This window comes from Anoplophora glabripennis, unplaced genomic scaffold, assembly GCF_000390285.2.
Source record: "Anoplophora glabripennis isolate ALB-LARVAE unplaced genomic scaffold, Agla_2.0 scaffold774, whole genome shotgun sequence".
Classification (NCBI taxonomy): Eukaryota; Metazoa; Arthropoda; class Insecta; order Coleoptera; family Cerambycidae; genus Anoplophora; species Anoplophora glabripennis.
Window position 1 is genome coordinate 130,726 of NW_019417350.1, and position 27,495 is coordinate 158,220.

The window sequence follows — 27,495 nt, forward strand, 5'->3', positions numbered from 1 at the left end:
GACGCCCCTGGGGCCTCCCAAGGGGGCAAGGGAGAGCTTCTGTAAAACATCGAATAGCTGAGTAATTGCCTTCTAAATTTCAACTCGAGGTTTTAGGGGTCGGGGATTCCGATTCTGACACTGAAAAGTATGCCCGACGCCCGTGGGGTGGGCTTTCTGGAAAACATCGAAGGGCACATCAGATTTTTGCAATAAAACAGCTCCACCTTCTTACCAACCTTGATCTTGTAAGTTTATCTTTACATTGTAACACACGTAAATTTACAGAGATTAAACAAGAAGGGTAAGAAAAACTAACAGGAAATTAATGAGTCGAGAAGAATCCCCTTTATTCTGAGAACCAATTTTCTTTTTATTTGCAAGGCAATTAGTCAGACAACTACTATCATATGTTTATCTAACACTTTCACTATCAATCAGAATTTTCATCATCAATACTGCCATCACTGTCTCCATCACTATCATCTATTACATTTTCGACTATTTCAGGATTGGAACAGTTGGTTCCAAAACAATTTGTACATGCAATTGTGCATGTAATTCCATGCTTCCTGCACCCACAAGATCTGCATTGTCGATAATCGGATTTTGACGCCTAATTGTTATGCATTATCTGCAGTCGCACGGGCCCAAGAGATTCTTTTAAAAATCCATGATCCATGAAATAATCTTCGGTTTTAAGGAATATTTCTTTGATTTAATGAAATGTGTCTCTTGGGAACGAATTGTCCAGGATTTCTCCAATTCTACGACAATTTTTCTCAGTGATAGACAAGTTAAGATTAATGGATATTTTCCAGTGTCAGATTCGGAATCCCCGACAACGAAAACCCCCGAGTAGAAATTTAGAATGCAATTACTCAGCTATTCGATGTTTTACAGAAGGCCCCCCTGGGGGGGGGGGGGGGGGCGGGCGTATTTTTCAGGGTCAGATTCGAAATCCACGACCCCAAAAACCCCCGAGTGGGTATTTAGAAGGCAATTACTCAGGTATTCGATGTTTTACAGAAGACCCCCGCTTGCCCCCCTGGGGTGCCCCAGGGCCGTCGGGTATATTTTTCAGGGTCAGATTCGGAATCTCCGACCCCGAAAACCCGTGCACACAAATTTCTACAACTCTTAATAAATGTTTACCATTTTTAGCAAATTCGGAAAAATTTATGCACTCCAAGATGCACTTTATGAAGACAAGACAATGTCGAAAACCGCAACTCGATCGGTACATCAGAAAAAAATTTCAGTATTCTGGGTGATTTTGGTCTAAGTCGCCTGGACTATAACGAAATTTGCACTCGATAAAATTAGCAGTCAAGAATTTGACATTTTATACCACACAAATCCGCCATTTTTTGCCAGTAACGTCATGGTTAAAAAAATACTATCAGGGAAGTCTTCAAATCATTTCAAAGTTACCTACCAGAAACCAATTCCTACATGATGTCACTGTATTGATTGTAATGATTACTTACATGACAGCAGTCTACTTGGCAATGATTAATTCGAAACGTCTTTATTTAGCCTAAAATGACAAAATACATGACAGCATCCTACAGCATCCAAAGTGGATATTCTCAGTTTTGATTTTATTCCAAAAGTCACCTCGTCACGTAAAGGGTACCCTCCTTCAATTACAATATACAGGGTGTCCGAAAACTAAACCTATAAACGAAGACGGCAAATTCTAGGGATGATTTCCTATCATTTGACGTAAATCGTCTTAAGCAAAACTGCTTCCTAACAGGAAGAAGAATAGGGATAGGAAGTAGAGCTCTTTGAAGATGTCCGTTTGACATTGTTTTTTTTTAATTGTTAGATCGCTGTTTATCTAGAAGGATCAAACTTAGGTTATATGTTAACTATTATATGGACAGCCTTTTGATGTAAAAATGATCTCTTGATAATTGTAACCATAGGCGTCTCTTTAGGAGGGTCAGCTGATATGTTTTATTATATTTTTTTATCTTCGACTTTTTGGTATTTTTAATATCAAAATCGAAAACTTCTGAGTACTCTAGATTAAAGAGGTCCGTAACTAATAATGAAGGCTCGTATGACACAACATTATATGGAATGCTAACATTATTTTGACTTTATCTGCGTTCTCTTTTTCTTTTTTACTTCTACTAGGATCCCCTGCTTAATATCTATAAGTACCCAAAAAAAGTAGAAAAGAAGTAGAAAAGTTTTTACCACTACGTACTTGGATATGTACTTTTTTATTTTTAACAGCTCAATAGCCTAAATAAACAAAATACTTGGCCAAACTTTCATAGTATTCCTATGTCGCAAGTTAACAAAGAAAACCATAAACATTTCATGTTCGAGATACAAAGTGTATCTCAAAATAGTTCATATTTTTATTTTTTAATTACAAGAGAATGGATGATTTCATTCAAATTCAATATACAGCTTCAGTTTCTGCCAAATGCAAAAACAAACACATGCCACAGTTTTTTATATACAGAGACGTAAAACCTATAAAACATATGTCATATGCCATACTTTAAATTATCATTGCTACATTATGTATACCGGCACATGTACCTACTGACATAAAGACAACATAATTCTTCAGTCGTCTCACCTACTACTCGAGGAAATAAAGCACAAAAAGAACCGAAATCTCCGAAATTTTTCGATCAAGTCGTATCAAGATGGGGTTTTTGCATTCGCTTTCTAAAATTATGTAGAAAAAATGTATCAACTGTGTATTATGTTTTTCGGCCAAATTGCATTTGTGCAGTGCAGAATAATGCATTTTTTAAAGTCACTTAGAAAAAAATCATAACTTGGTTAATGATGCCTGGAATGGACTCAAATCAGGGTCCTGGAGGTTTTCGAGGTCGCTGATCCCGAATATGACCTTCAAATTGGTCTATCGCCGACCTGGAGCTTAGTATTGATGATGAACGTCATCTCCGAAGCTTCTCCTGAATTTCACAAATGCAATGAAACTTTACACCCGGAGGTTTTTCGGGTCGCTGATTCCTAATCTGGCGTCGGCGAGCACCCCCCGGATACCTGGTGCACCGAAACCTGGACATGGACGTCATCTCCGGGAGTTTTCCTTTAAAATTCGCGTAAACGAGACGAAAATCGTATCAGGGGCTTTTTCGGGGCGCTCTTCTCGAAGTCATCTTATAATATGACGACTGTGGGCCCCCAGACCGGAGCCCTCAAAAAACTATCCGGGCCTTATACGTCAGTTGATGATGAATATGATATTTAGTAGAATATTTTCAAATTAAAGTTAATAGTTGATATGATTAGGATAAAATGGAGTCAGATTATATTTGAGTTAAATTAAATTGAAGTAAAGAGTAGGTTAGAAATGGCAATTGAATGATTGATTGGTTTTTGAAATAACACTTGCATACATTGTGACATTCATTCAATTTATTCTCTCTATTTTCATCTTGCATACTTTAAATGAGATCAACAATTCCAAACAAGTTATTGCAGTATTAACAGTAGTCTCAAATATATTGAAAACTCCCGGAGATGACGTCCATGTCCAGGTTCCGGTGCACCAGGTGTCCGGGGGGTGCTTGCCGACGCCAGATTAGGAATCAGCGACCCGAAAAACCCCCGGGTGTTTAGTCTCGTTGCATTTAAGAGAGAAATTCAGGGGAAGCCTCAGAGATGACGTTCCACATCAATCCTAAGCTCCAGGTCGGCGATGGACCAATTTGAAGGTCACATTCGGGATCACCGACCTCGAAAACCCCCAGGACTCTGATTTGAGTCCATTCCAGGCATTATTAACCGAGTTATGAATTTTTTTAAGTGTCTTTAAAAAATGCATTTTGCACTGCACAAATGCAATTTGGCCGAAAAACATAATACACATACATGTTGATACATTTTTTTCACATAATTTTAGAAACCGAATGCAAAAAACCCCATCTTGATCAAAAAACTTTATAGGTTCAGTGCTTTATTTCCTCGACTATATAGCATAGTGATGGTAACCAATAAGTTCGAAACAGATGTAGGTATGTCTGGTGACTCTCCTGATGAATAATCTTCTGATCTATTTACTAGATATTGCGCATGTAATTCGATGCCAGTCGGGGCATACAGCCCGTGGAGTAGTTATTTATCACAACATCATTTATATACAGACGCTTAATTTCAGGATTGTAATTTTCAACATTTTTGTTTTCCAAAGGGGTTGTTGCTTATGAATCAAAATCGAAGCGTTTATAGGAACTTGTGTTGCTAATTTGTGACGTACAATTCGTCTTTAAAGTTTAGCCAAGAATTTCAGTTATATTTATATACTTAATTTGTGGCGGTATCTTTTTTATTTCTTTCTTTTTATTTTATTAATTTACATATAATGTTCATTGCTAGGAGCCAATTATAAGATATATTCAAAATTTTGATGTATATTAAAATTGATTGATTATTAAAACTATGTATACTTCCAAGAAAATAGATTCCAACAAAAAATAGTAAATAGCTGAAATAATCTCGAAACATTTATGAAAATGTAATATTAAATTTTCAAGAATTTTAGATTCAATTATTATTTAAGAAGCGATAATGTAACAAAATTTTCCTAGTATGAACTCAAAGACAGCCTTCCTGTATTTATTTTAAACTATAACTACAAAAATTTTTAGGTATACAGAACATTAAGAAATATATAATTCTCTTCTTGCATCCCTTATCAAATAAATATTGATAAGCGACTTTGCAATAAACTTACAGGGCTGATTTCTCATCAAAATAAACAATAAGTTAACCTTTCCTCATAAAATAATTCCAAAGGATATTACATAATCCATTCAAAGATTGAAGCACTGTTTTTTATTGTTTTCTCAAAAACTATTTAAGCTATAGGTACATTTCAAAATTCATTAATTCATTCATAGTAGCTACCTTAGTGTAGAATTTGAACAAAAACTAAACAGTGGCATCAGAATTAGAGACCTGAAGCTTTTCGCCTGTTAAAAAAAAATTCTCACTCCAAAGGAAATCTGTTACTTGCTTGGATTTTTCGTCCACTTATTCTCGCCATGTAAAAGGAATTTGCACTGAATTGAAGACTTGTATTTGTGTTAAATCCTTATAACCTTCACTTCAATACGTTTCAGTAGTTGCTTTCATCAGGGCTGCAATGAAAAAAATACAATTTAGAAATAATAATCTATACAAGATTGTATCATAGAATGTTATACAGGGTGTATCTTAAGTGATGACTTTAATTTCAAGGGGTGATTCCTTGTCATATTTTAAGCAAAAAAGTGCATATGAACATCGGTCCGCAAGTGCTTCGTTACCGAGATACAGGGTGTCAAAGTTGGGAAAATAAATCGCATTTTCTTAAATATCTTTCGACTGATTCGAAATAATTTAATGAAATTTCATACACGGGGGTTTTTTGGAATGACAAATTCAAAGCTGTGGTCAATTTAGGTGTATTTTTTTGAGGGCGCCAATAATGAAGTAGCTAGGAGCAACCGTTTCCATGAAAAACGCATTTAAACTTACTTGAGCTGGAAATATCATAAAAATTGAATTAAATCAAATGCTCAAAATGAGAACCGCCACTGTCAATACAAGCATGTAATCTTCTGCTCATCGACTGTCGCACACGTTCCAAAATTCCTGGAGTGTTGCGTATGACATTACAAGAATTTACAATTCTGTTTCTTAAATCATTTTCATCTACAACTGGCGTTGCATAAACAAGCGACTTCAGATGTCCCCAAAAGAAATAGTCCAGAGGATTTAGGTCTGGAGATCGTGCTGGCCACGGCTGAGGTCCTCCCCGACCTATCCATCGCTGAGCAAAAGTGTCATTAAGATGTTGGCGAGCAGCAAGACTGAAATGAGCAGGTGCCCCGTCGTGCATAAACCACATGTCATTTCTGGTTGCTAGTAGTACATCTTCTAACAGACCAGGCAATGTTTCAGCTAGAAACTGTCTGTAAGTCTCACCATTCAGTCGAGGAGGAAGAAAATGCGGTCCGATGACATGATCACCAATAACTCCGGCCCACACATTCACCGAAAACTGCTGCTGAAATCCACGTTCTCCAATAACATGGGGATTTTCATAGTTCCAAAAATGATTATTGTGGAAGTTTATGATGGCATCCCGTGAAAAAGTTGCCTCATCTGTGAACAGAATTTTAGACGTAAAGTTGGGATTCTGCGCAGTTTTTTGGAGAAACCATCGACAATAATCTAACCGTGCAGGAAAATCTCTTGGCAACAGTGGTTGCACGCGTTGAATGTGGTACGGATAAAGTAAATTTGTGTGCAAAACCCTCCAAACACTTTGATGACTTATGTTAAACTGTTCAGATAATCTTCGCGTACTACTTGACGGATTAGCTTCCACTTCTTGTAGGATTGCTTCTTCTAGTTGTGGTGTCATTATTGTTCTCGGTCTACCAATACGTTCAGCGTGAGCATTTAAAGATCCAGTTTCGCACAGTCTAGCATGGAGCCTTATGAAAGTTCTTTCTGATGGAAGTGGTCTATTGGGAAATCGTTCCTGGTAAATTCGACGGGCTTGTGCAGCATTTCCATCTGCTAGCCCATAAATGAAATGTATTTGAGCTTGTTCAACGTTATTCATAGTTAACTGCACACTAAAAGATAGTCAACTGACAGTATCTTGTCACTTTTAATGCCAAATATCATCGGAATTTTGTTATCACAGGAATTTTTGTATTCAACAAAAAAACATTTCTTTAAAATCTTTTTTAAGCAGATAAGGTAGGAGAATCGATTATTCTAGTCCAAAATGGCATACAGGGTAGCAGAAAAAAGTTGCGATGGATTAAAGAGGCCGAAATCGTTGCCGGTGGCGCCCTCAAAAAAATACACCTAAATTGACCACAGCTTTGAATTTGTCATTCCAAAAAACCCCCGTGTATGAAATTTCATTAAATTATTTCGAATCAGTCGAAAGATATTTAAGAAAATGCGATTTATTTTCCCAACTTTGACACCCTGTATCTCGGTAACGAAGCACTTGCGGACCGATGTTCATATGCACTTTTTTGCTTAAAATATGACAAGGAATCACCCCTTGAAATTAAAGTCATCACTTAAGATACACCCTGTATAAGCAATGTAGCAACATGTTATAACAAACAAAGGCAATAAATAATTTTTAATCAATAATTATTTTATTATGTATCTAAATGTAGTTACAGAAAATCCAAACATTTGTATTTTATTGTTTATTATAAATTATATTACCATTAGACGAGTTTATATTCTTTCAATTACATTCTTAATGTTTAGGAATCATTTTAGAAAAAATATTACTCTTACCTATATATATTTTTTTTTTGACGAAAGGAATTAGCCCTGAAAGTTTGTCGCAACATTCTTGTACTGCCTGTATTTGTAGAAAGATCTGCCTTTTAATTAATGTCGGCCAAACCTACTACTGCAAAGAGGTATTGGTTAGTAACTTATATTTTGTAAAACATGAAATTTATAAAAATGTAAAAATTTCCAAAAAATAAATGATTAAAAAAAATATTAGGAAAATCAACGGTGAGAAACAAAACTGAAACAATTTTGATATATTCAGAAAAAACATTTATTACACTCGCATCTGGCAAATTTAACGAAATCAGAAGTACGAAAAATTAAAAAGCTTCTCCAATGCAAATATTGATACCATTGTTTGATTTTTTATGTGGTTACTAAATACTAGGTATAATAAAACGTACAAGATATTAGTTCAATTAACCTCTTTGTCGTATAATTTGCGAATGGAATTCGGAATGACGAAAAAAATGCACTATGACCTGCAAAGAAAAAAATATCTTTGCGTGTGAGAAGTGTTTGTCATACAGTCACAATGATATAAATAAATAAAATATGCTTCGCACACCATGGATTTACAATGGGCCGCTCGGTATAACATAGATCGCGTATTGCGCTTTTGAATATTATGTATAAATCGAAAATACGAGCTCAAAAAGAATTTAGTTATATTATTCATACCAATATTGAATATCAAATTTGAAAAATATATGTACAAGGTGTCTCTAAAAAAATGTTAACCTTTCTTGTTTAACTTTTTATCGAAGTAAGCTCAAACATTAATATCAGATAGTTTTTTTTTAAATTTGAAGTGAGATAATTGAACATAAAATAATAATAAACTGAATTGTTTTGTATATCTCCTTTATTATCTGTTAAATGAGAAATGTTCTAATACCAGCACCCATTTCCAAAATAATCGAAGCCACGTGACATGACAAATATCTCCTTCATTTGAGATTCTTCTTTATCATAGTTATTATTACCAAAAGAAAAAATGCATAATTAAAGTATATTTTTGTATAAATTCTCACTACTCACTACTGCTGAAGATAAACACATATCTGACATTTAACTAAAATATCTTACTTTCTAAACTGCCCACGTAAATGTGTCATAATGCACTGTCGATATGTAAGAAAACTGTTCATTTTGGATATAGGATATATAGCATTTTAAATTTTGTATCAAATAAAAATACAAGATGTTTCTTTTTAAATAAACGATATACCTACTGTGTTAAAACTTATAGAAAAAGATAATTGCAAAAATTCTATAGAAATACCTCCTATGCGTAATATTCAGAGAATTTGTAACAGTTTTTTGTCGAGAGTTTTAGAAAATCTAAGCAAGTTAGGCACAATATCTCTTCACTGCCTCAGTTATACAAGTTTTTTCCAGGGTATAAGACAATCTACAAGCTGACAAGATATTCAGAATAAGAAGAAAAACATATTTTTACCTGTTGTGTTTATCATTGCGTTTCCTGAAATTTATACGCGTGTTGAACGTATACAGAAAATCGTGGATAGTACTATAAACATAATCACACCCCGCAGTATGCTTTTAAGGAATTATTAATACATAAATTAATCACAATTATTAAGTACTTTTTACAAAATTCTCGACAAAACAGGAAAGATGCATTTTCCGATGTTTACATAAGTGGCTATGTTTTCTGTGATCCTTCACAACGAAAAATTAAAGAAACCTATATTTTAACATTTCTACATATAGCGTGGATACTGTGATAATCAAAGTAGTCGCCTTACATTAACATTTATTGAGTGGTATTTGCACCGACTTTACGTAATACATGGTGTGCAATTCCCCCATCCCAAAAAACCTTTTGTGCAAGTGCCTCATTCTTAACTAGTGCGTGGATTTTCATCAATTGCATTTAAAACGGCTTCTTCTAAATCTACACTTCTTACAGACCGTGAATGGTGTTATATCGTATGAGATAAAAAAGTATCTTTTTCCATAATTCTGTTAATCGCAACAAAAACACTGGGATGGGGGAACGGGGAACTTTTCAGCATAGCGCCTTGCAGATGCTAGTGAATTACGTCTACATTCTCCATAAACTAGATGCATATCAGCCAATTCAGTTAAACTATACAGATTATACGACACAATGCCAAAAATTATTTATATGTTTTGGTAAATGTTATGACTGTTTAAATAGTAACAAATTTTATAGAAACCGTGGTAACATCCTCTTTCAATTTAGTAACAACATCAACACACTGCATCTGGAAAACAGGGATTCTAAGAAAAAAACGTTACATGAACTACCTCCATGATTTCCCATGAGGAATTTTTGAAACATGAACGGGACACAAAACAAAAATGTAGAAACTAAAATCTCGAAAGTGGTGCCGTTTTCGAATAAACATTAATTTTAGTTCAATAAATGCGCAATTTTCGACTGACTAATCAAGTTGGCCGGACAAATATATTGTTGACACCATAGACCTTATAAACTACTGGACTTGCCCAACTGTCATTTTGCCTATATAAACGGCAATCGCTCAGACGTGTGCGAGAGAGATAGAGCTAGTAAGGGCTTAAGCTTCGTTCACAGAATTTCGTCTGCAGTGCGCTACATTTAATTCAACCAATCAGCTAGCTGTACTGGATTCCTTACCCCTTTTTTTCTGTTGGGCCGTATTCAAAGACTTTATAAAGATAATATAGAGACTAAAAGACAAAAAATTTTAATTTTTTCCAGTAGTGTAGGTATGTAAAAGGGTTTATTATATTACTGTCCTAACTACAGTACAATATTTAAATTGTTTTAGCTATAATATTCCAAATAGTTTTATAATGCCTTGTTTATGTATTTCTCCATTTATTTTCCTCATATCGTAAACTCGATCGACTAAAATTACTGCAAGCTCTTCTGACGTAGTTGTTTCAAATATTTCATATTTTGCAGAACTGTATAAATTGAAACTATGCCGATGCTTTCTTCGTTCAACATATTATTTGAAGAGAATTTTTGCTGGAGCACATTATAAGCACATTTCAGTTAAAACTTTTTCTATATACACCTATTCGGTTTGATGTTAAAAAATAATTTGAAGAGTTGATAATTTAAAGCAGCAAAATTTTGACGTTAATATTACATTTTATTTTGAGGATGGGGGGAAATAATATAATCTAATAAGTTATCATCAGAGACAACTCTACTTGGTCATTATTTTCAGAAATATTCGAAAAGTATAAACATATTGGTACCATTATAACTTCTTTCCTACATATGAAATTTAATTTTCTCTCCACTTAAACGTCTTCTTACGCAATTTATCGCAGAACACGATTGCACCACATTTAGTTTTTACGAATCTTTCACATATACTAACTAAATCAAACAAAAATTCAAAAAATCAATCAATAATGTCAATACATCATATTTACTTCAGTTTGTTTACGACATTTTGTACCGGTATACCCGTATACCATCATTTGTTTTACCGGTATTTGCCTCAACTATCTTCATCTGCCTTGCACACATCAGTGCGATTGACCTCTCTTTCTAGGGCCAGTCCACAGTGTACTAGGTCTATGACCAGTATTAATAATTTATAGGTGAATTATTCCTGAAAATTATTGTCGAAAATGCCTTAGTTGTCGATATCCTTAGGCGACGCTTTTTTGCCTTTGTCAAGCTGTCGGTCAAAACATCCAACAATTATGACAAACGAAGTCAGTTGAACTTATGCATAGACCTTATAAACTACTGGACTCCCCCAACTGTCATTTCGCCTATATAAATGTCAATCGCTCAGACGTGTGCGAGAGAGATGGAGCTAGTAAGGGCTTAAACTTCGTTCACACAATTTCGACTGCAGCGCGCTACATTTAAGTCATCCAATCAGCTAGCTATACTCGATTCCTTACCCCTTTTTTCTGTGGGCCGTATTCCAAGACTTTATAAAAATAATATAGACGTAAAGACAAAAAAAATTCATTTTTTCCAGTAGTGTAGGTATGTAAAAGTGTTTATTATATTACTGGCCTAATTACAGTACAATATTTGAAATGTTTTAGCTATAATATTCCAAATAGTTTTTATAATGCCTTATTTATGTATTTCTCCATTTATTTTCCTGATATCGTAAACTCGATCGGTTAAAATTACTGCAAGCTCTTCTGACGTAGTTGTTTTAAATATTTCTTATTTTCTTGCTTTGCAGAACTGTATAAATTGCGACCATGTCGATGCTTTCTTCGTTCGACATATTATTAGAAGAAAATTTTTGCTAAGCACATTTCAGTTAAAACTTTTTCTTTATATTCGGTTTGATGTTAAAAAATAATTTGAATAGTAACACATTTAAAGCGGCAAAATTTGGACGTTAAAATGACATTTTATTTTGAGAATGGGGGAAATAAAATAATCTACTAAGTTATCATCAGAGACAACTCTACTTGGTCATTATTTTCAGAAAGATGCGAAAAATATAAACATCATAACTTTTTTCCTACCTATGAAATTTTTTCTCCGCTTAAACGTCTCTTTACGCAATTTATCGCAGAACACGATTGCACCATATTTAGTTTTTACGAATCTTTCACATACACTAACTAAATCACACAAAAAATCAAGAAATCAATCAATAATGTCAATACATGACATTTACTTCAAAGTTTCTGACAGTTTGTACAGGTATACCCATATACTTATTATCTATATACTGGTAGCCGGCTATAGGCCCCTGTGTACGGAATTGTCCGGAAAGAAGGAGATACTTTTCTGTCTCTCCCGGGGAATTAGAATCCAGTGCGCATGCCCTGCACACAAAATCATGAACGAGTGGAGAGGGCAAGCCGGCTGTGGTCCTTACTACGGATTGTCCACTGCTTAGATTGTGACATTTTGCTTATTGTAACGAGCGTTCAAATAAAAACGTGGTCGAAGTTGGCTCTGACACATTAGACGTAGGGCGTAGCTTATAGTGACCAACTTAACCTCATTTCTCAACGAGCTGTATAGCAGCTGTCAGTTTCAATAACAAAGCGGCGATACAGTGCTTTGACAGATGACGTTTAAATTCATTTGCTATACGCTACGCCCTACGTCCAAATTTTCACAACCAACTTGACCACGTTTTTATTTGAACGCTCGTTATCTAGCGAAATTGTCACATTCTCGCATCGGCATCTGCTTCTAACGAATGCGCACCATTCCCTGTTTACTTGGCAAGAACAGAGGGATGAGGCTTTCCTTCCGGTCAAGATCCAAACAAAACTCATAGTATATAGATAGTATATATATGGGATACCCGTGTACCATCATTTGTTTTACCGGTATTTGCCTCAACTAGCTTCATCTGCCTTGCACACATCAGTGCGATTGACCTCTCTTTCTAGGGCCAGTCTATAGTTTACTAGGTCTATGGTTGACACGGATTTACTTGACAGTGACGTATAATATTTATTTGACTTTTAGTATTTGTTGTTGAGTTCAAAATGGCAGGGTTTGCTTATACCGACAGAGAATACGTCGATATGATTAAAGCTTTAGGAGCTTGTAACAATAACGCCCGTGCTGCCGAGCGTTTGTACAGGGAACAATTTCTGAATCGCCATCATCCCGATCACAAAACAATCCAAAATGTAGAAATACGTACTGTGGAAACAGGATGCGTAGCTCCAAAACGTTCTTTGTATGCCGGTAATATGACATGTTTAAATGGGGATGTTAAGCGTTGCATGAAAAATAATCCTAATAATAATGAAAATGTAATTTACATAATATAGCGCTTTCTTGTTTATTTTTCATGAAACAAATATTATTATACATTAGAGGAATCTCAGACGAAGAAGACATCCTGTATGTCCTAATCTGGTATTTATGCCCTATTTTTCATTTCGATCCATTCACAGCTCTTGTCCTTGATGTTAAATTATTTTTTATGCAATGATTTGTCTTAAAATATAGGTATTGCATAACATTAAATATTCCGTTATTAATTTATTTTGAAACCTAACCACGATCTCAAGTTGTACAAAATATAAAGTGCAACAAAAAATGCAATAATTTTGTCTTTAATTACGCTTTATACTTATTATTTCTTATATGTAAAAACTATTCTCCAAGGCATATTATGAAATTTTAAATTTGTACATTATTTTATGCATTAACTTTCACTTACGTCATATGTCACTGGAATTCGAATTTGTGATTGAAACTAGTATAAATACTAGAAAACAATTAAAATGTATCCAAATCATTACATGATCATGTGTCGTAGTAATGGTACCACATTAGATATACACAGGACAAGAAGATCCGTCTAATTTTCGACATTGCCCACAGTTAGACACGTCCAGATCTAAAAAAAGATGCTTCAAAAAATACATTTTGTTGCTTAAATTGTATAACGGTCGTCTTATGCCTAATAAAATTTCGTGGTCATTATGGAGACCTATAAATTAATGAATGAATAAATAAATAGCAGTTTTAAACAGTGCTGAATAATGTTATCAAGTAAAAAAATCTCGAATATGAGTTTACACAAAATCCTCCCTCAAAAAAAAATTATATCGTGCCGCATAGTGGCGCCATCACTACGGCACTTGATGGATGTATTAAGACACCTTGTAAACAGAAAAACCAGTCATCGACATACTAAAATTTAATAGGGACAATTCCGGATCAAATCTGAACACCCTGTACATATATGTATATTATTGATAACTTCTGAATTGAATGTGACAGTGAAATATTTCAAATGTCATGAAGTAGAGTTATTATAAATTAATCACTGAATCCACCAAAATGAAGAAATATGAGTCTAAATAAATCCACTGAAATATATCAGAATATTTTATCACAAAACGTTTTATAAGACATGGAATGCTTAAATGCCAGTTTTCATGAGAAACAAAAAATCAAAAACCTGTTTCTCAATGAATGAATGAATGAATAATAAATAAAGTAAACGTAATATTTCAGGAATCTACGTCATATTCTGGATCCAATATCAATGTTATTACTGATAGAGGAATTTGTAATATCAGTTACTTAGATACATATTTTCAGAATTACTGTAAAATTGGGTATAACATTTTCATCATTCTAGAAATATATTATTTAAAATATCATACCATTTTACTGCTTACCTGTAAAAGTATAATTATTCACCTACCTATATAGTTAAAAAAGATGTCTTTAAATACATATACAGGCTGAATTCGAAATGTTGAGAAATCTCGAAACTAGAGACGAAATATATCGATATACCTTAGTTCAAATATGTCAAGATGTCACAGTTACAATTTTATTTACATATAAAAATCCGCTCCTAATTTCAAATTTCGTAAAACATCACGTGCACCTCTGTTTTTGAAAATAACCCACCATGTATATAATTACTAATCGAAAAATCTTTTTCTCTCGTCCTTCCTCAACAAAAAAAAAAGTGTCTAAAGCAAATAGTTTTCCAGACATTTGCGTTCCTGTGCATTTTGTATTAAATGTACCCAATAGTTTTTTTTTTTATTTTAACTACTTAACGATAAGAAAAAATCAAAATAAATTAAAAGAGAACTACCTATTAATTAAAGAATAATTAAAAAATTGCTCAAAATACACCCCCGTGGAACTATGGCTTGCTGCACTGTCTAAAGCATTTGATTGTTATTCTTTATTTCCCGTCTGTGGTAAAAAAAATATTTGCCGAAGTTCATGCTTAGTTCCACAGGAGTATTATAATAAACCCATTGTTGTATTCCTGATCGAACCGTCTATTGGTTTAGATAAACTCTATTTAAGTGTTCTTTAAATAATAGGCTAAAATGGGGCGGAACACCATCGTACTTAAACTCAATATTCACGCGTGTTTTCAATGAAATCTTTTCTAACAAATTGGAATAGTAACTATGCAAAATAAGATATCTAATGAAAACGTGGTTTCAGTTAAATTGGCTGAAATTTTTATATGTTACAACAGTTAACCTGTCCATCAAAAGTCTGCATTGGCGCAATATCCAAAAGTTCATAGTTTTTGAGTTACATTAACTTCAGAGCAATAACTTTGTACTCGAAGGGGTATAAATGTTTTTTAATATTTTTTGCCGTTTACATTTCCATTACCCAAGGCGTAGGTACCACGTGGAGGTCGCAAGATCAGTCCAACACCTCTTCGGGGTAGCTTTTTTACCGTGTGTGAAAATGGTTGAGTTTAGCCCTGAATCTTGATTTGGTCATTGCCCGCATTAATATGTGACAGATATGTACACTCGACGCAAGATAAAGGTTTCCAATCTGAATCGTATTTTGTTTGAAATATGACGGCTTAACCGCTAGTCTATATGGAACGTTCCCATTAAACTCGTGTGGCAATATTTTACCGTCACATCGGACATTTTACAAGTTTTGTACAAAAATGCTTTTCTGGTAGATTGGCATTTTTAAAATGGGACTGATCGGCAAACTCTTATAGCAGACCCCGTATGCATTTTTTATTATCTTGTTTATATTAAAAGAGTTGCATTTACATTACAACAGAAAAATCGATTCATCCTAGTTAATAAATCTTGCCAAACGTCTACTACCTACTTACGAATAGTTAGAATGAATGGATTTAAGAAAATTAAAAATTTTATTATTTTTTTTTATTTTGAAAACCCTGCAGCTCGGAAACGGCAGTCTTAAGAGCCTACGTGTGTGTAACAAAATTTACTTAATTTTAGCCCCAGGATGGACCTTTGTTTTTTTTTTCTGTACGCCATTAATGAACACTGTATAGGTGCCCGCGATGAAATCAGTTGAAGTTTTATTATAAAAGCTGTAAAGCATAATACAATAATTCTACATAAAAATGGCCTCTTGACTTTTTCTAGTACTATTAAAATTAACAGAGTTAGGGAGGCTGGAAGTTAAGGGAAGATTTCAGAAATTTAAAAAAATCATAACAAGCAGAAAAAACTAATGAATTTTGTATTTTTTTTCAATCTACTCTAAAAAATGTAACTTTTCTTTTCAGAGAAATAGATATAATTTTTAATTTTTAATAAGGAAGTTAACAATTTCAAATTTTTAATCATTAATTTTAATGATGTAACAAAACTAAAACAATTTTTTTCTATACTATTCGATTGATTATTTAAAATAATGAAAAGTTGCCTTCGAATTTTTTTTTATAGATACAAATTTATTTAACTTTTTATATTTTGAATTTTATTTAGCTCCTACACACAGGACACACAGCCAGGACAAAGATGTCAAAATAAGTAAATAAGTTCATAGCATTATGGACCCGGAAATGCTTCCTTTCTGATAGATGTAAAATTAAAAAAAATACGATTTAAGATATTACACTGAGCTTTGGTGTATAATACAGTGGCAGTGTAATATCTTAAATCGTTTTCGAGATATTTAGAAAAACCGGATTTTAAATTTCTTTCGACATCTATCTCAGAAAGGAAACATTTCCGGACCCATAATATCATGAACTTATTTACTTACTTTCACTTCCAGAACACGTCCGTAAAATATTTCCCTTTCCTCCCGAAACTGTATAAGTTATAATAAAACTGTAGTTTACAATATTTTTTTATTTTGTTGCCTTCACGACCTGCCTACCTACTTTTTGCAGAATGAAACAAATTCTTATTTCAAAATATTAATTTTCTCAGGGACAAGAAAAATAATGTGGCAAGACAAAATAATTTCAAAACCTGTATACTCTTCTCTTTTTATAATGCATATACTTCAGGCCTGCAATTTTTTGTTACGTGTCGTTACACACGTGCCTACACAAAAAAAATATGACACGCCCCTAATTATTGATGCCTCCCAAAATTCCTATTAATAGTCCACCGGCTCGCCCCTTTAAAAGTAGTATGCCTTTTAGGTTGGAAAAATTTATCTTGCGTCGAGTGTACATGTGCATAAAAGAATTAATAAAATATTTAATTTTTTATTACAATTTATAGAAAATCAATAGGTTTTTATGCCATCAACCAGAATAGATTAACGGAAATCTGCAGTAGAAAGAACTATCAGCAGTTTCGAATTCAGAGTTATTGCCCTGAAGTCAGCATAACTCGAAAACTATGAACTTTTGGATATTGTGCCAAAGGAGACTTTTAATCGTCAGGTTAAGAACTATAACATATAAAAATTTCAGCCATTTTAACTGAATCCACTTTTTCATAAGAAAAGTGTGGGGTCCTTTCAACTTAAAATTCTTACTGACACTTAAAGAAATCTTATAAAAACATTCTAAACCATAGCAAAACTTTATTAACGAGTTATAAAAGCTGTTGAGTACATTTGATACAAAATGCATTGAATCTTTTAAATGCATCGAAATGTTTAATTTTATACAATTTTAGCTAAAACCTAAAAACCTGTAGCAATAAAGAAAAAATTGTAAATAAAATTCTTTTATACTCTGTATCAGTATTTGGACTGACGTATATTTGGCTCTATCGACATATTTTGGTCTCTAGTACAGTCCGTGCGATATTTCCGTACGATATTTGTTGAGATAGAATTTCAAGGAAACCCCTGCTTACTTTCTTGGAATTAACCTCATTCGGCACCCGAGGTAGAAAGACATTTTCAGAACATTTCAAGGTACATAGGTATCTAGTTTCGAAATTCCCCAACCTTTCGATAACACCCTGTATTTCAACATTAATTTTCTCACTTAGTGGATTCGGTGAAAATTTTGATGCTGAAATCAATCAGTAATTAATACAAGAAATTTAAATGTAAACTTGAAAATGTTCTGTCAATAAAATTATAAGTTTTGCATTATTTTTCTGATTTGATTGATTGATTTTATTACGAACGAATATGTTTTTGAATAAAAAGATTTTTCTCTAAAAACTAACGTAATATCTACAGTAAGTAAAAATTAACTAAACCTATCGAGAAATATTGATAAGCGTATTCTTGTACATTTCTTTTATTAGCAAAATAGTAATATTCGTATAGGAGATACTAAAATACATTATTTGATCGAAACTACTGAAATCTAGTTTCAGTGACACAATATATTCAGGCGTCCGGACAGGCTGATATTTTCAATTTGAGTTCGTATTTTGCAACACTTTCAAAGGTAATTTTAACAGTGAAACTTCATCACGTTGGAAGGAAAAAGTAAACTGCCCTAAAGGAAATATATTTTCAAACTGTTTTGGCAAAATAATTCATTTTCTAAATTAAGAACCTGATTTCAAATAATTGCTACATAGAAAATCATGCTAGAAAACTAATTTCTATAAGAAATTATGAAAAATTTTTGTAAAAAAATATTGTTTGTATTCACTTCAAAAATAGAATCCGAATAGTCATTTTAAAAATAATAAAAAGTTATTCTAAAAAATAGTCAATTTTTCAATGGATAGGGCAGTTTACCGGTTCCACTTCTTGTAAACAATAATTTCCGTCTATCTCATTTCTACTGTAGCTGTTGCAACCGTGATATTAATACCCCCTCAACCCCCTCCACCGTTAATGATTGAGATGCTGCGGAAAATTGTAAATCTAGACTACATACCAGTACCTTCCAGCATGATTCTTCATTCTTCATTCTTGAGCCTATAAACTATCGCTTCTCTTTCTCTTATATGTAAAGTCCTGCATTTAATGAACAGAACTTGATCAACAATTACGATAATTGTATATTATATGGATATTCAACCAAATATTAAATAAATAATTCCTTTTAGTTTCCTCTTGGACCACAAATACTTTATATATTATTATTTTATATCAACAACTTGCCCTAAGCTTCTATGCTACCCACTTGGTTTTTTTGAAAATTTCAAAATGTGTTTATAGATAAAAAAATATTAAGATAAATTTAAAAAAAAATGATAATACGAAAGAAAATCTAGTTGTCTGACTAACTATTATATTTAAACTAAACATTCAATGGTTTACCAAAGAAATTTTCAGTACTGTAGATCTTTTTAATATTATTAATCTAAATATCACAAGATTGAATAAAATTAGTTATTTTTTCATCTCTAAAGTTCTGATTATGAAATGTCGAGTCTCGTATAAGCATGACAGATAACAAGACATTTTTGTAAACCACTTCTCAAGATATCTCTCCAGCAATGGTTGTCTAAGATGTTCTTTGCTAAAGAAACTTTGTTCAACAAGGAACATATGCCTCTTTACAAATACCATTTTAAACTGCTTTTATAGGCAACAGTTTTGTGTAAATGTTCTATTTCCATATTATTACGTTCTACATAGCACTAAATTTAATTTTATTGAACTATTTAAAATGTAAATTATAATTATGAGTGAAGAAATATAGATGTGTCGACTTTTAAATGTGTATCGATCAACGTTTCTTTTTTAACAAAGACGCCTACCAATTTCTTAAAAATTTTACTATTCTGATGATTTGTAAATAACGGTAAGTAAATATACTCATTGTAAAAAATTATCTATATGTTGTTATTAAACATGATAGTTACCAAAATGTAGCAAATTGCAAATTTATGGGAATTTTCTCTAATTGTTTGTTTATTTTACCACCTGTGAATAAAATTATTAAATAATTCTTGCAGCAAACGAGAAGCCAAGAATTGTTTTTATGAAAATATTTTATGCCTAACCTAATATCTCGCACTGAAAAAAAATAGGGAAATAAAAAGTATGCACGACTCTATTATATTACTTTGCGATAATCTACATTTCGAAAATTAAACTGACTAAAAATTGACTTTCTTTTTGAATTATTGTCACCATTTCGTATACTTTATTTGTCTGCGTTTTTTGACAAAAATTATTTTATAAAAACAACATCCTTTTGGCGCAAATGTTGCTTTATATTTTTTTTCACATGTAACTTCAGTCAATAGATGGTCTACATTGAAATTAATTATTTGATATATATTTTTACTTGTATTATAATATTTGCTAATGCAGCGAATATAATCCTATTCTCTACTAAAGAAGTTGCGATAATTTTATAATTAAATCAACAGTAAAATAAAAACGAATGAGTTTCGTCAATTTCTCGATAAGATTTTTTATTTAAAATCTTTTTTATGTTAATTTTAACTTACAATTTTTACATTTTTCCAAGTTTAATTCCCCTCACATTAATAAATCTGGTGTTGTTGCAGATATTTACCTATATTGTCTGAGAATGTTGTTCCCTTCCAATTTTCCAGTTTCAGGAATCAATTTAAATAAATAACAATTGCTGAGTGCACTCTTTGACAACTATAAAATCGGGGGTATACCAGGAGAGATATTTTGTGAAGGAAACAGTTGCTATATATATTGCATGTAAACAGTTCTTGCCATTTTACAGTTTGTGGATATTGTGCATATATGTGAATATTACATGTGCAAATGGTTGTATCTAAGTTTATTAGCCGCTATAGTGCCTTTTTGGATGTGAGCAGAGTGTTTGCCACCTGTCAACCCTTCCTTATTTTCACTTTCATACTGAAACAGAAACGACTCTCCCCACACTATCATAGAAACCTACTGAACACAAATTCTCACTCAATATTTCGCTTTTATTACATATGTTTTTCCACGCAGAGTTGGGTCTGATATTTGTTTACTATTTTGACGTGCTGCAAAGCTGCACATACAAAATTCGATAAATGCAACAAGGAGGATATTGTACGTTATTAATGATTTGCTAAAAAATCTTTCTGTGGCATACAGTTTCAATGTACGATACTAGAATTATGGGGTTAATTATGATTTTAAATCATTTGTAACTACCTACATAAAACTTTATTACTTATATTAGCAATGTATTTTATTATAGAATAACAATATTGGTACATGAGATAAATAAACAGTGCCTCACTTTTTCCTGAGAATATCACGATGTTGAATAACAACAAATTTATTTCTGTTAAGAAAACTATGGGCTATTCATATTCAGCAAATTGTAGAAAATCTAAATTATTTCGAAAATAGTAGGAAAAAGGTAATGCCTTAATAGCATCGACAGAACTTCAAATTTTTCATTATACACTTCAAAAATTTATATACAGATTGACTCACGAGGAAATGGAACACCCTGTGTATTTAAATTAAAATTTCAGAAATACTGACTAAAGAATAGAATAGAAAAAATAAATTGAATAACTATCTGCTTGACAATAAGCGAAAAACCGTTTTATATTGCCCTTAATTTAAAAGATATTAATTTTGTAGAATATATTACGTTAGAATTGAATTTTGCATCAATTGATAAAGCAAAGAAATTATTATTTGATGTTATCGTATGTTTGAAGATGTATTTCAAAGTAGAATGTTTTTTTCCAAGTTGATAATAACTCAAAATATCTTTACCAAACGAAACGTTCACATCTTTGTTTTCTTTTTGATCAGCAGCACGACCTCATAGTAAACAATTACAACAGTACACAAAATTTTATATAACTCGCACCTATATTGTCATTATGTGTTATTGTGCCTGCGCTTTTATTTATGTAAATTAAACATTGAAAAATTTGTTTGATATTTTCTCATAACTTAATATTTTCAGTTTCATCAGGATATTTCGCAATTAGTTTTCGAATTCTCTTATACTTTGTATGCATTTTATAAGTAAAATTTTTTTAATCAGATGAGTTTGTGAATTGAATCAGGTGTTATTGGTATCTATATTACATCCATAAAGTTAAGCAAAAATTCAATAAAAATCTGACACTTAACTCTTTCTTGAAGATATCTGAGATCATTCGGAGGGATCGATTTTTTATTTTTAATTGCCATAATGAATGATCATTTTGAAGCTCGTGAATAATTATTTTTTTAATTTTTAGGTTTTATGCCATAGTTGTACTGATTAGACCAAATTCGACACATTTAAGGCGTTTCTCGTTTGCCATAAAAAGATAGGAAGACTATTTAAAATATGAGAGACTTGATTTTCAACAAAGATGAATGAATAAATCGCATCTCGATATATTGATATATTGATTCATTTGAGAGATACCTATTATTTTATCCATTTTTCTTAGGTCGAAAAACCTTTTTATTTGTGAACATTTTTTATTTTTGTATAGGATCTCTATTAATTTTTCTTGCGTGGAATCATTTTTTTATGTAACACTACATATTTTTCAATTTCTGAAATCAGCGGAATATTTTCCTTTAAATGATGTTTGTGCAAAAAAAATCAATTCAATTATTATCAGTAGGGTTTGTGTAATAATATGAAAATTTATTATCATTGTTCTTAGTTCCTCACACAATTAAATGTGCTATGGATATATTTATGAAAAATGCACAGTGTACTTAACTGTCCACAAAACAGTTGAATTATAAATAGTTTTTGCATTTTTGCTTTGAAATTTTTTTTATGAATGACAAGTGTAATATGAATGGAAATTTTGCAAATATTAAATATTGAAAAATACATAATGTATTATGTTTAAAAATATATAAAATTATAAAAAATATATAAAACAGTTGAATTAGAAGTAGTTTTCTTACTTTGAAAATGACTTAAAATTAATAATTTGGAAGGAAATTTAAAAAAATGAAAAATATATAAAGTATCATGTTTCAAAAAATATATAACCTAGAAAAATATTGCAAATACCAACGAATTCTAGTCTACACTAAAAAATATTTATGAATAAAAAAAATTATTAGATGACTTAAAAAGATGAAAAGATGACCAAAAATGAAAAAACATCATGTACCTATCTTTTAAGTGAACCAAAATATTGAGATGTGGTTTAGCCATTCAACTTTTATTGAAAATCGAGCCCGTAACATCTTAACAATTTTTTCGGGAAGTAGAAGAAAAGTGTTGAATTTGGCCTTTCCCGCATATTCTGCGTTAAAAAAATAGAAAATTTATCTGACTCGTTTAATAATATAACATTTAAGATATTTATTAGAAATCTTAGCAACCAAAATAAATTTCTTTTCCAATTCAGTTGACATATAAATGCATAAAGTGTTAACAATACTTAACGACTAAGAGAAAAATAAAATAAAACATTAAAACAGAACCACTTTCTATTAAGATGATTATAAAAATTGATAGTTTTTCCCCAAAAAAAATACTTTATCGAATTTATGCATTACTTTATGGAAACACTGTATATTTTGAACAACTTGAAAGTTGTTGGTAAAATAGATGGCAACTTTTGAAAACTACAAAATAATGTACAGAATGTTTCTAAAATAAGTACCAAACAGAAACAAGATTCAGGAATATAATTTTAAGCAAAAACTTTCGTATGAACCTTGTCCTGAAAACGTTTAAGAAAACAGTTTCAGGATGATAAACATGTACTGCCATATTTGTTTAAATAGCTGTAATTGCAAAATCTAACACCTACAAGTTTTAGATTATCAATTGCTGGAATCTTATGGAACAACAGCTTTTTCATTTGATAGTGGCGGCAATGCAGGCTGTAAAGAAGTTTTTTTTTTTCATAAAATATCGATTACATTATACAACGTAGCACTTCTACGTATTACGTATTAGTTTATTATTCTCTCACTTTTTTCAAAAGCATTCATAGAAAACTTTTTGCTTAAACTGTGATTTCCTCACTCCTATTCCTATTTGACACCAAGAATAATAAAAATTTTGGAGCATTTAAAGGCATTAGATATTGTGCCAACAATATTATTTTCGTCCTATTTTTGTGTATTTAATCTCATGTCATTTTGGATATAAGGCTATTACATTTCAACTGTAAATACTTTCTGCTTCATATTAAGGTTAAGACACAACAAACGAAACTTTGTGGAACACGTTCAATTTTCTCTAAAAACGTTAGTAGCTTTCTTACTTTCTTTTGTCTTTTTATCAATTAAAAGTCAGCGTGTTAACTTTTAAAATAGACGATGAATATAATAAAAGTACTTACATTATTTTATTGCCTCATCTGATTAAAAAATATTGCAGAAGAAGGTTTTTTAATGAACATCTGTTAATTTGCATACATCTAGGTACCTTATGTACCTACACTAAAGTCGTGTAAAGCATGAAGTTTACTACATTTTTGTCTCATTCGTTGTTACGTACAACATTCTGTTTTAACATACTTATGGTTATCAAAATTCATGTAATTTGAATTGCATTAATATCAGAATTGCACTTTAGTTTTTTTTTTGTACATAAATAATGTTATTAATAAATTTATTTAGTAAAACTTTCTGTTTTTAGATCAATAGTTATTCAAATTGTACAATGTCTGTTTTAATGAATACACATCTTCGTTACTGTATAATATACAGCTCGATTTTTCATCAGCATTTACCGCATACATTTAATTGGTGCAATTTCGTAAAATAAATGACAGAAACTCAAATTACATGAAAAATTTCGACCAAAATTTTATTCGAGGCAAAACTAATGCGGTTTTTGGTTTCCCTTTCCCTCTCCTTTCTTTTATGTAAATTTCCAACTGGAAGGAAGACGACGGTTAGCAAATATGAGAAAGCTTACAAAAAACCTATCCCGAAAAACTACATCCTCACCACAGGCAATCATTCTCAAGAGGACAGTTTAGATAATGCTAACAAGATACTAACGCTTGGTCCTGGAAGTGTTTCATCGTTTGGGTAAGTTTTTGAGGACATTCAAAATTAAAAAATGTTGATTGGTTTTTTTGTACATAAAAAATGGCTCAGTACTTAAAAATACTATAGTAAAAACTTGTAGTACCTAGAATGACACATGTTTATTTTATTCTGCGTAAATGGCACTACTTCCAAAAAGACTATTAACTATAAGCGGAACAATCTTTGGTTACAAATATACCAAAAAAATAGTGCAATAAACTGGGATATTGATAGTATTCGCGAAAATATGAGAAAAAGTTTCTATGGATATAGTCTAAAATGTATTAAAGGGGTTCTACAACCCTTTAAAAAATAAATTAAACAGCTGAATTTGTTTCGTCATAGTTGTTTCAAAATGTGTTTTTCAAAGAAATGTTAAATCTTCCACAAACTTTGATAGTTCGAAATAAAATTCATATGCGATTCGAAACGGGCAATTATGGCGAGGATAAGGAATATTTTCCATCACAACTCGTTTATTTTTCAAAATTCGTTTGATCATCCCTCTATTTAATTACATTTCCCGCATTACTAAGCTGAATGGTGGTTACTGGTTAGGATAATGAGTTCCTGGACACAAATGTGGCATATGGGATAGTAATATACCACTGCTTCTTCTGCACAAGTCTAGAAATTTCCATGTAAAGGTAAAAAATAATAACTTTTACCTTTTTGCCCAAATATTTTTAAAACGTTGAGTTGCCGATTTGAGGCAATAGTATTTCTTTATTCAGTATTTTTCAATAATGAAAATAAACGATTTGTAATGGAAAATACTCTTCACCTACACCAAAATCGTATATGAAATTGATTTCAACACTATAACATTTTTTGTAAGATTTAATATGACGTAGGACCCCGCACTGTCTTTATGAAAATGTAGGCTCGGTCAAATTGGCTGAAATTGTGATAAGTTGTTGGTTTTGCGTTACTGACCAAAAGTCAGTACCTATGGCGGTCTGAGTCAGTTCTACTGATGATAGCCGCAAAGTAGTATGAGTAGAATATTACAATAAAAACAGTACTTTGTGTAAAATGTTTATAGATAACATAGAAAAGTTACTAATTAACATTGTTGACATGTGCCAAATACTAAACTAGATAGAAAAGGAGGAAGTAGAGAATAACAGTCTCATATTAAAACCTAGATCACTCTGGCTCTGAAAGTAGCACCATATACTTTTTGAACCATAAGATTTATTTTATTATCCAATTCACGTATTGAGTCTTAAAGATATTGCATTCAATTGAGAGATGTATGAATTCAATCTACAAACTACTGTTGCCAACGGTCAATACGGCCAGTTTGGTATTTGGCATATGTCACATATGTTAATTAGTTTTTCGATGTCATCCGATTAATTTTTTCTACAAACGCTTCACAAAAGTTACTATTTTTATTGCAATACTCTCCTCATACTACTTTGCAGTCATCATCAGCAGAACTGACTCAGACTGCTATAAGTAGGAAAGAATTGATTTTCGGATCCAAGTAATGTGGAGACTTTTGGTCAGTAACACATAACCAACAACTTGACACAATTTTAGCCAATTTGACCGAGCCAACATTTTCATAAAGACAATCCTTTTATTAAGAACACATTTTGTTTATAGCTGTGGCAAAATAAAGTTCCGTATTTACCCTTTTAGAGCTATTCTCTTACTTTCATGAAAATAAACAGCCCTCAAAGTTTATTACATTATTTTCTTGATGATATATTTTTTTATTTTTATGTTGCATGCCAATTATCTTCGTCATCCGTAAATCTTTCACATATTATCTTCTACTACTGGCTATTTTTTATTAAATATACATTAATACTCCCGCCACTGTTAACAAGAAATATATACCCTCTTTAATCTACTACACCTGTGTGAAAGGAGGTGAATGAACATTCTATTACTTTCTGCAATGTACTGCAAAACTTCATGAATGCAAGCGTCTTCATTAGGTTTGTTATCATCTAGTACGTTTGCTCATTAGTTTGAGCTTTGTAATACCTAAGCAGTGCTCAGTTTTTAGACAAACTTTAAAGCTTGAAAATTAATTATAACGTAAGTTAAAATTACATTAATAAACAAGCTCACGTTCCATTGAAAGATGGTCTATATGGCAACTTTAAATTTGGCAGGAAATGTAATTTCATTTATTTTAATGAAAGTACCTAACAAAATTTTATATTCTTGCCACATCTACAGTTGCTTTTTGTGATAGACCATTCAGCTCGCTTTTAAAGTGAATCAGCTAACTCAGCTTACAAGTATCCATACATTGGTCATATTAGCTTACTAGATATTCAGCTGCCACCTACTGAAAAATCGAGTTTTCCTCGGCCAATTGTAATGTTAAAATTAAGTTTTAAGGACAATGGATCCAACTGTCCCTCCAATCTCCTCTCTTTTTTTATAAGTTTTTTGTATTTCAGGCCGACATGTTTGGATCCAGACTTCTGAGTGTGAATATGATAACATTCTCTGACAACTTATTTATTAATTTTCAAGCTGAGAATTTTACGGTATTACACTACAGCAAGGTTGTATAGAACAGTTGCATGATCTCAACAAAACTTGCTATAGTAATAATACTATTTCTGTATAGATACAAAAAAATAGAATTGCGATTAAATTCAATTTATTTTTTA

General features: G+C 31.8%; 1 protein-coding gene across 1 annotated transcript in view; it reads left to right on the plus strand.

Annotated features, from left to right (window-relative positions):
• LOC108915307 (disintegrin and metalloproteinase domain-containing protein 11) overlaps positions 1 to 27,495 on the plus strand; it is a gene marked incomplete at its 5' end in the record, with an annotated part of 192,688 nt that overhangs the window by 129,341 nt on the left and 35,852 nt on the right. The window contains one exon of the mRNA XM_018721299.1: positions 24,704 to 24,853. Within this exon, the coding sequence (XP_018576815.1) occupies positions 24,704 to 24,853 (150 nt within the window). The remainder of the gene's footprint in view (positions 1 to 24,703; positions 24,854 to 27,495) is intronic.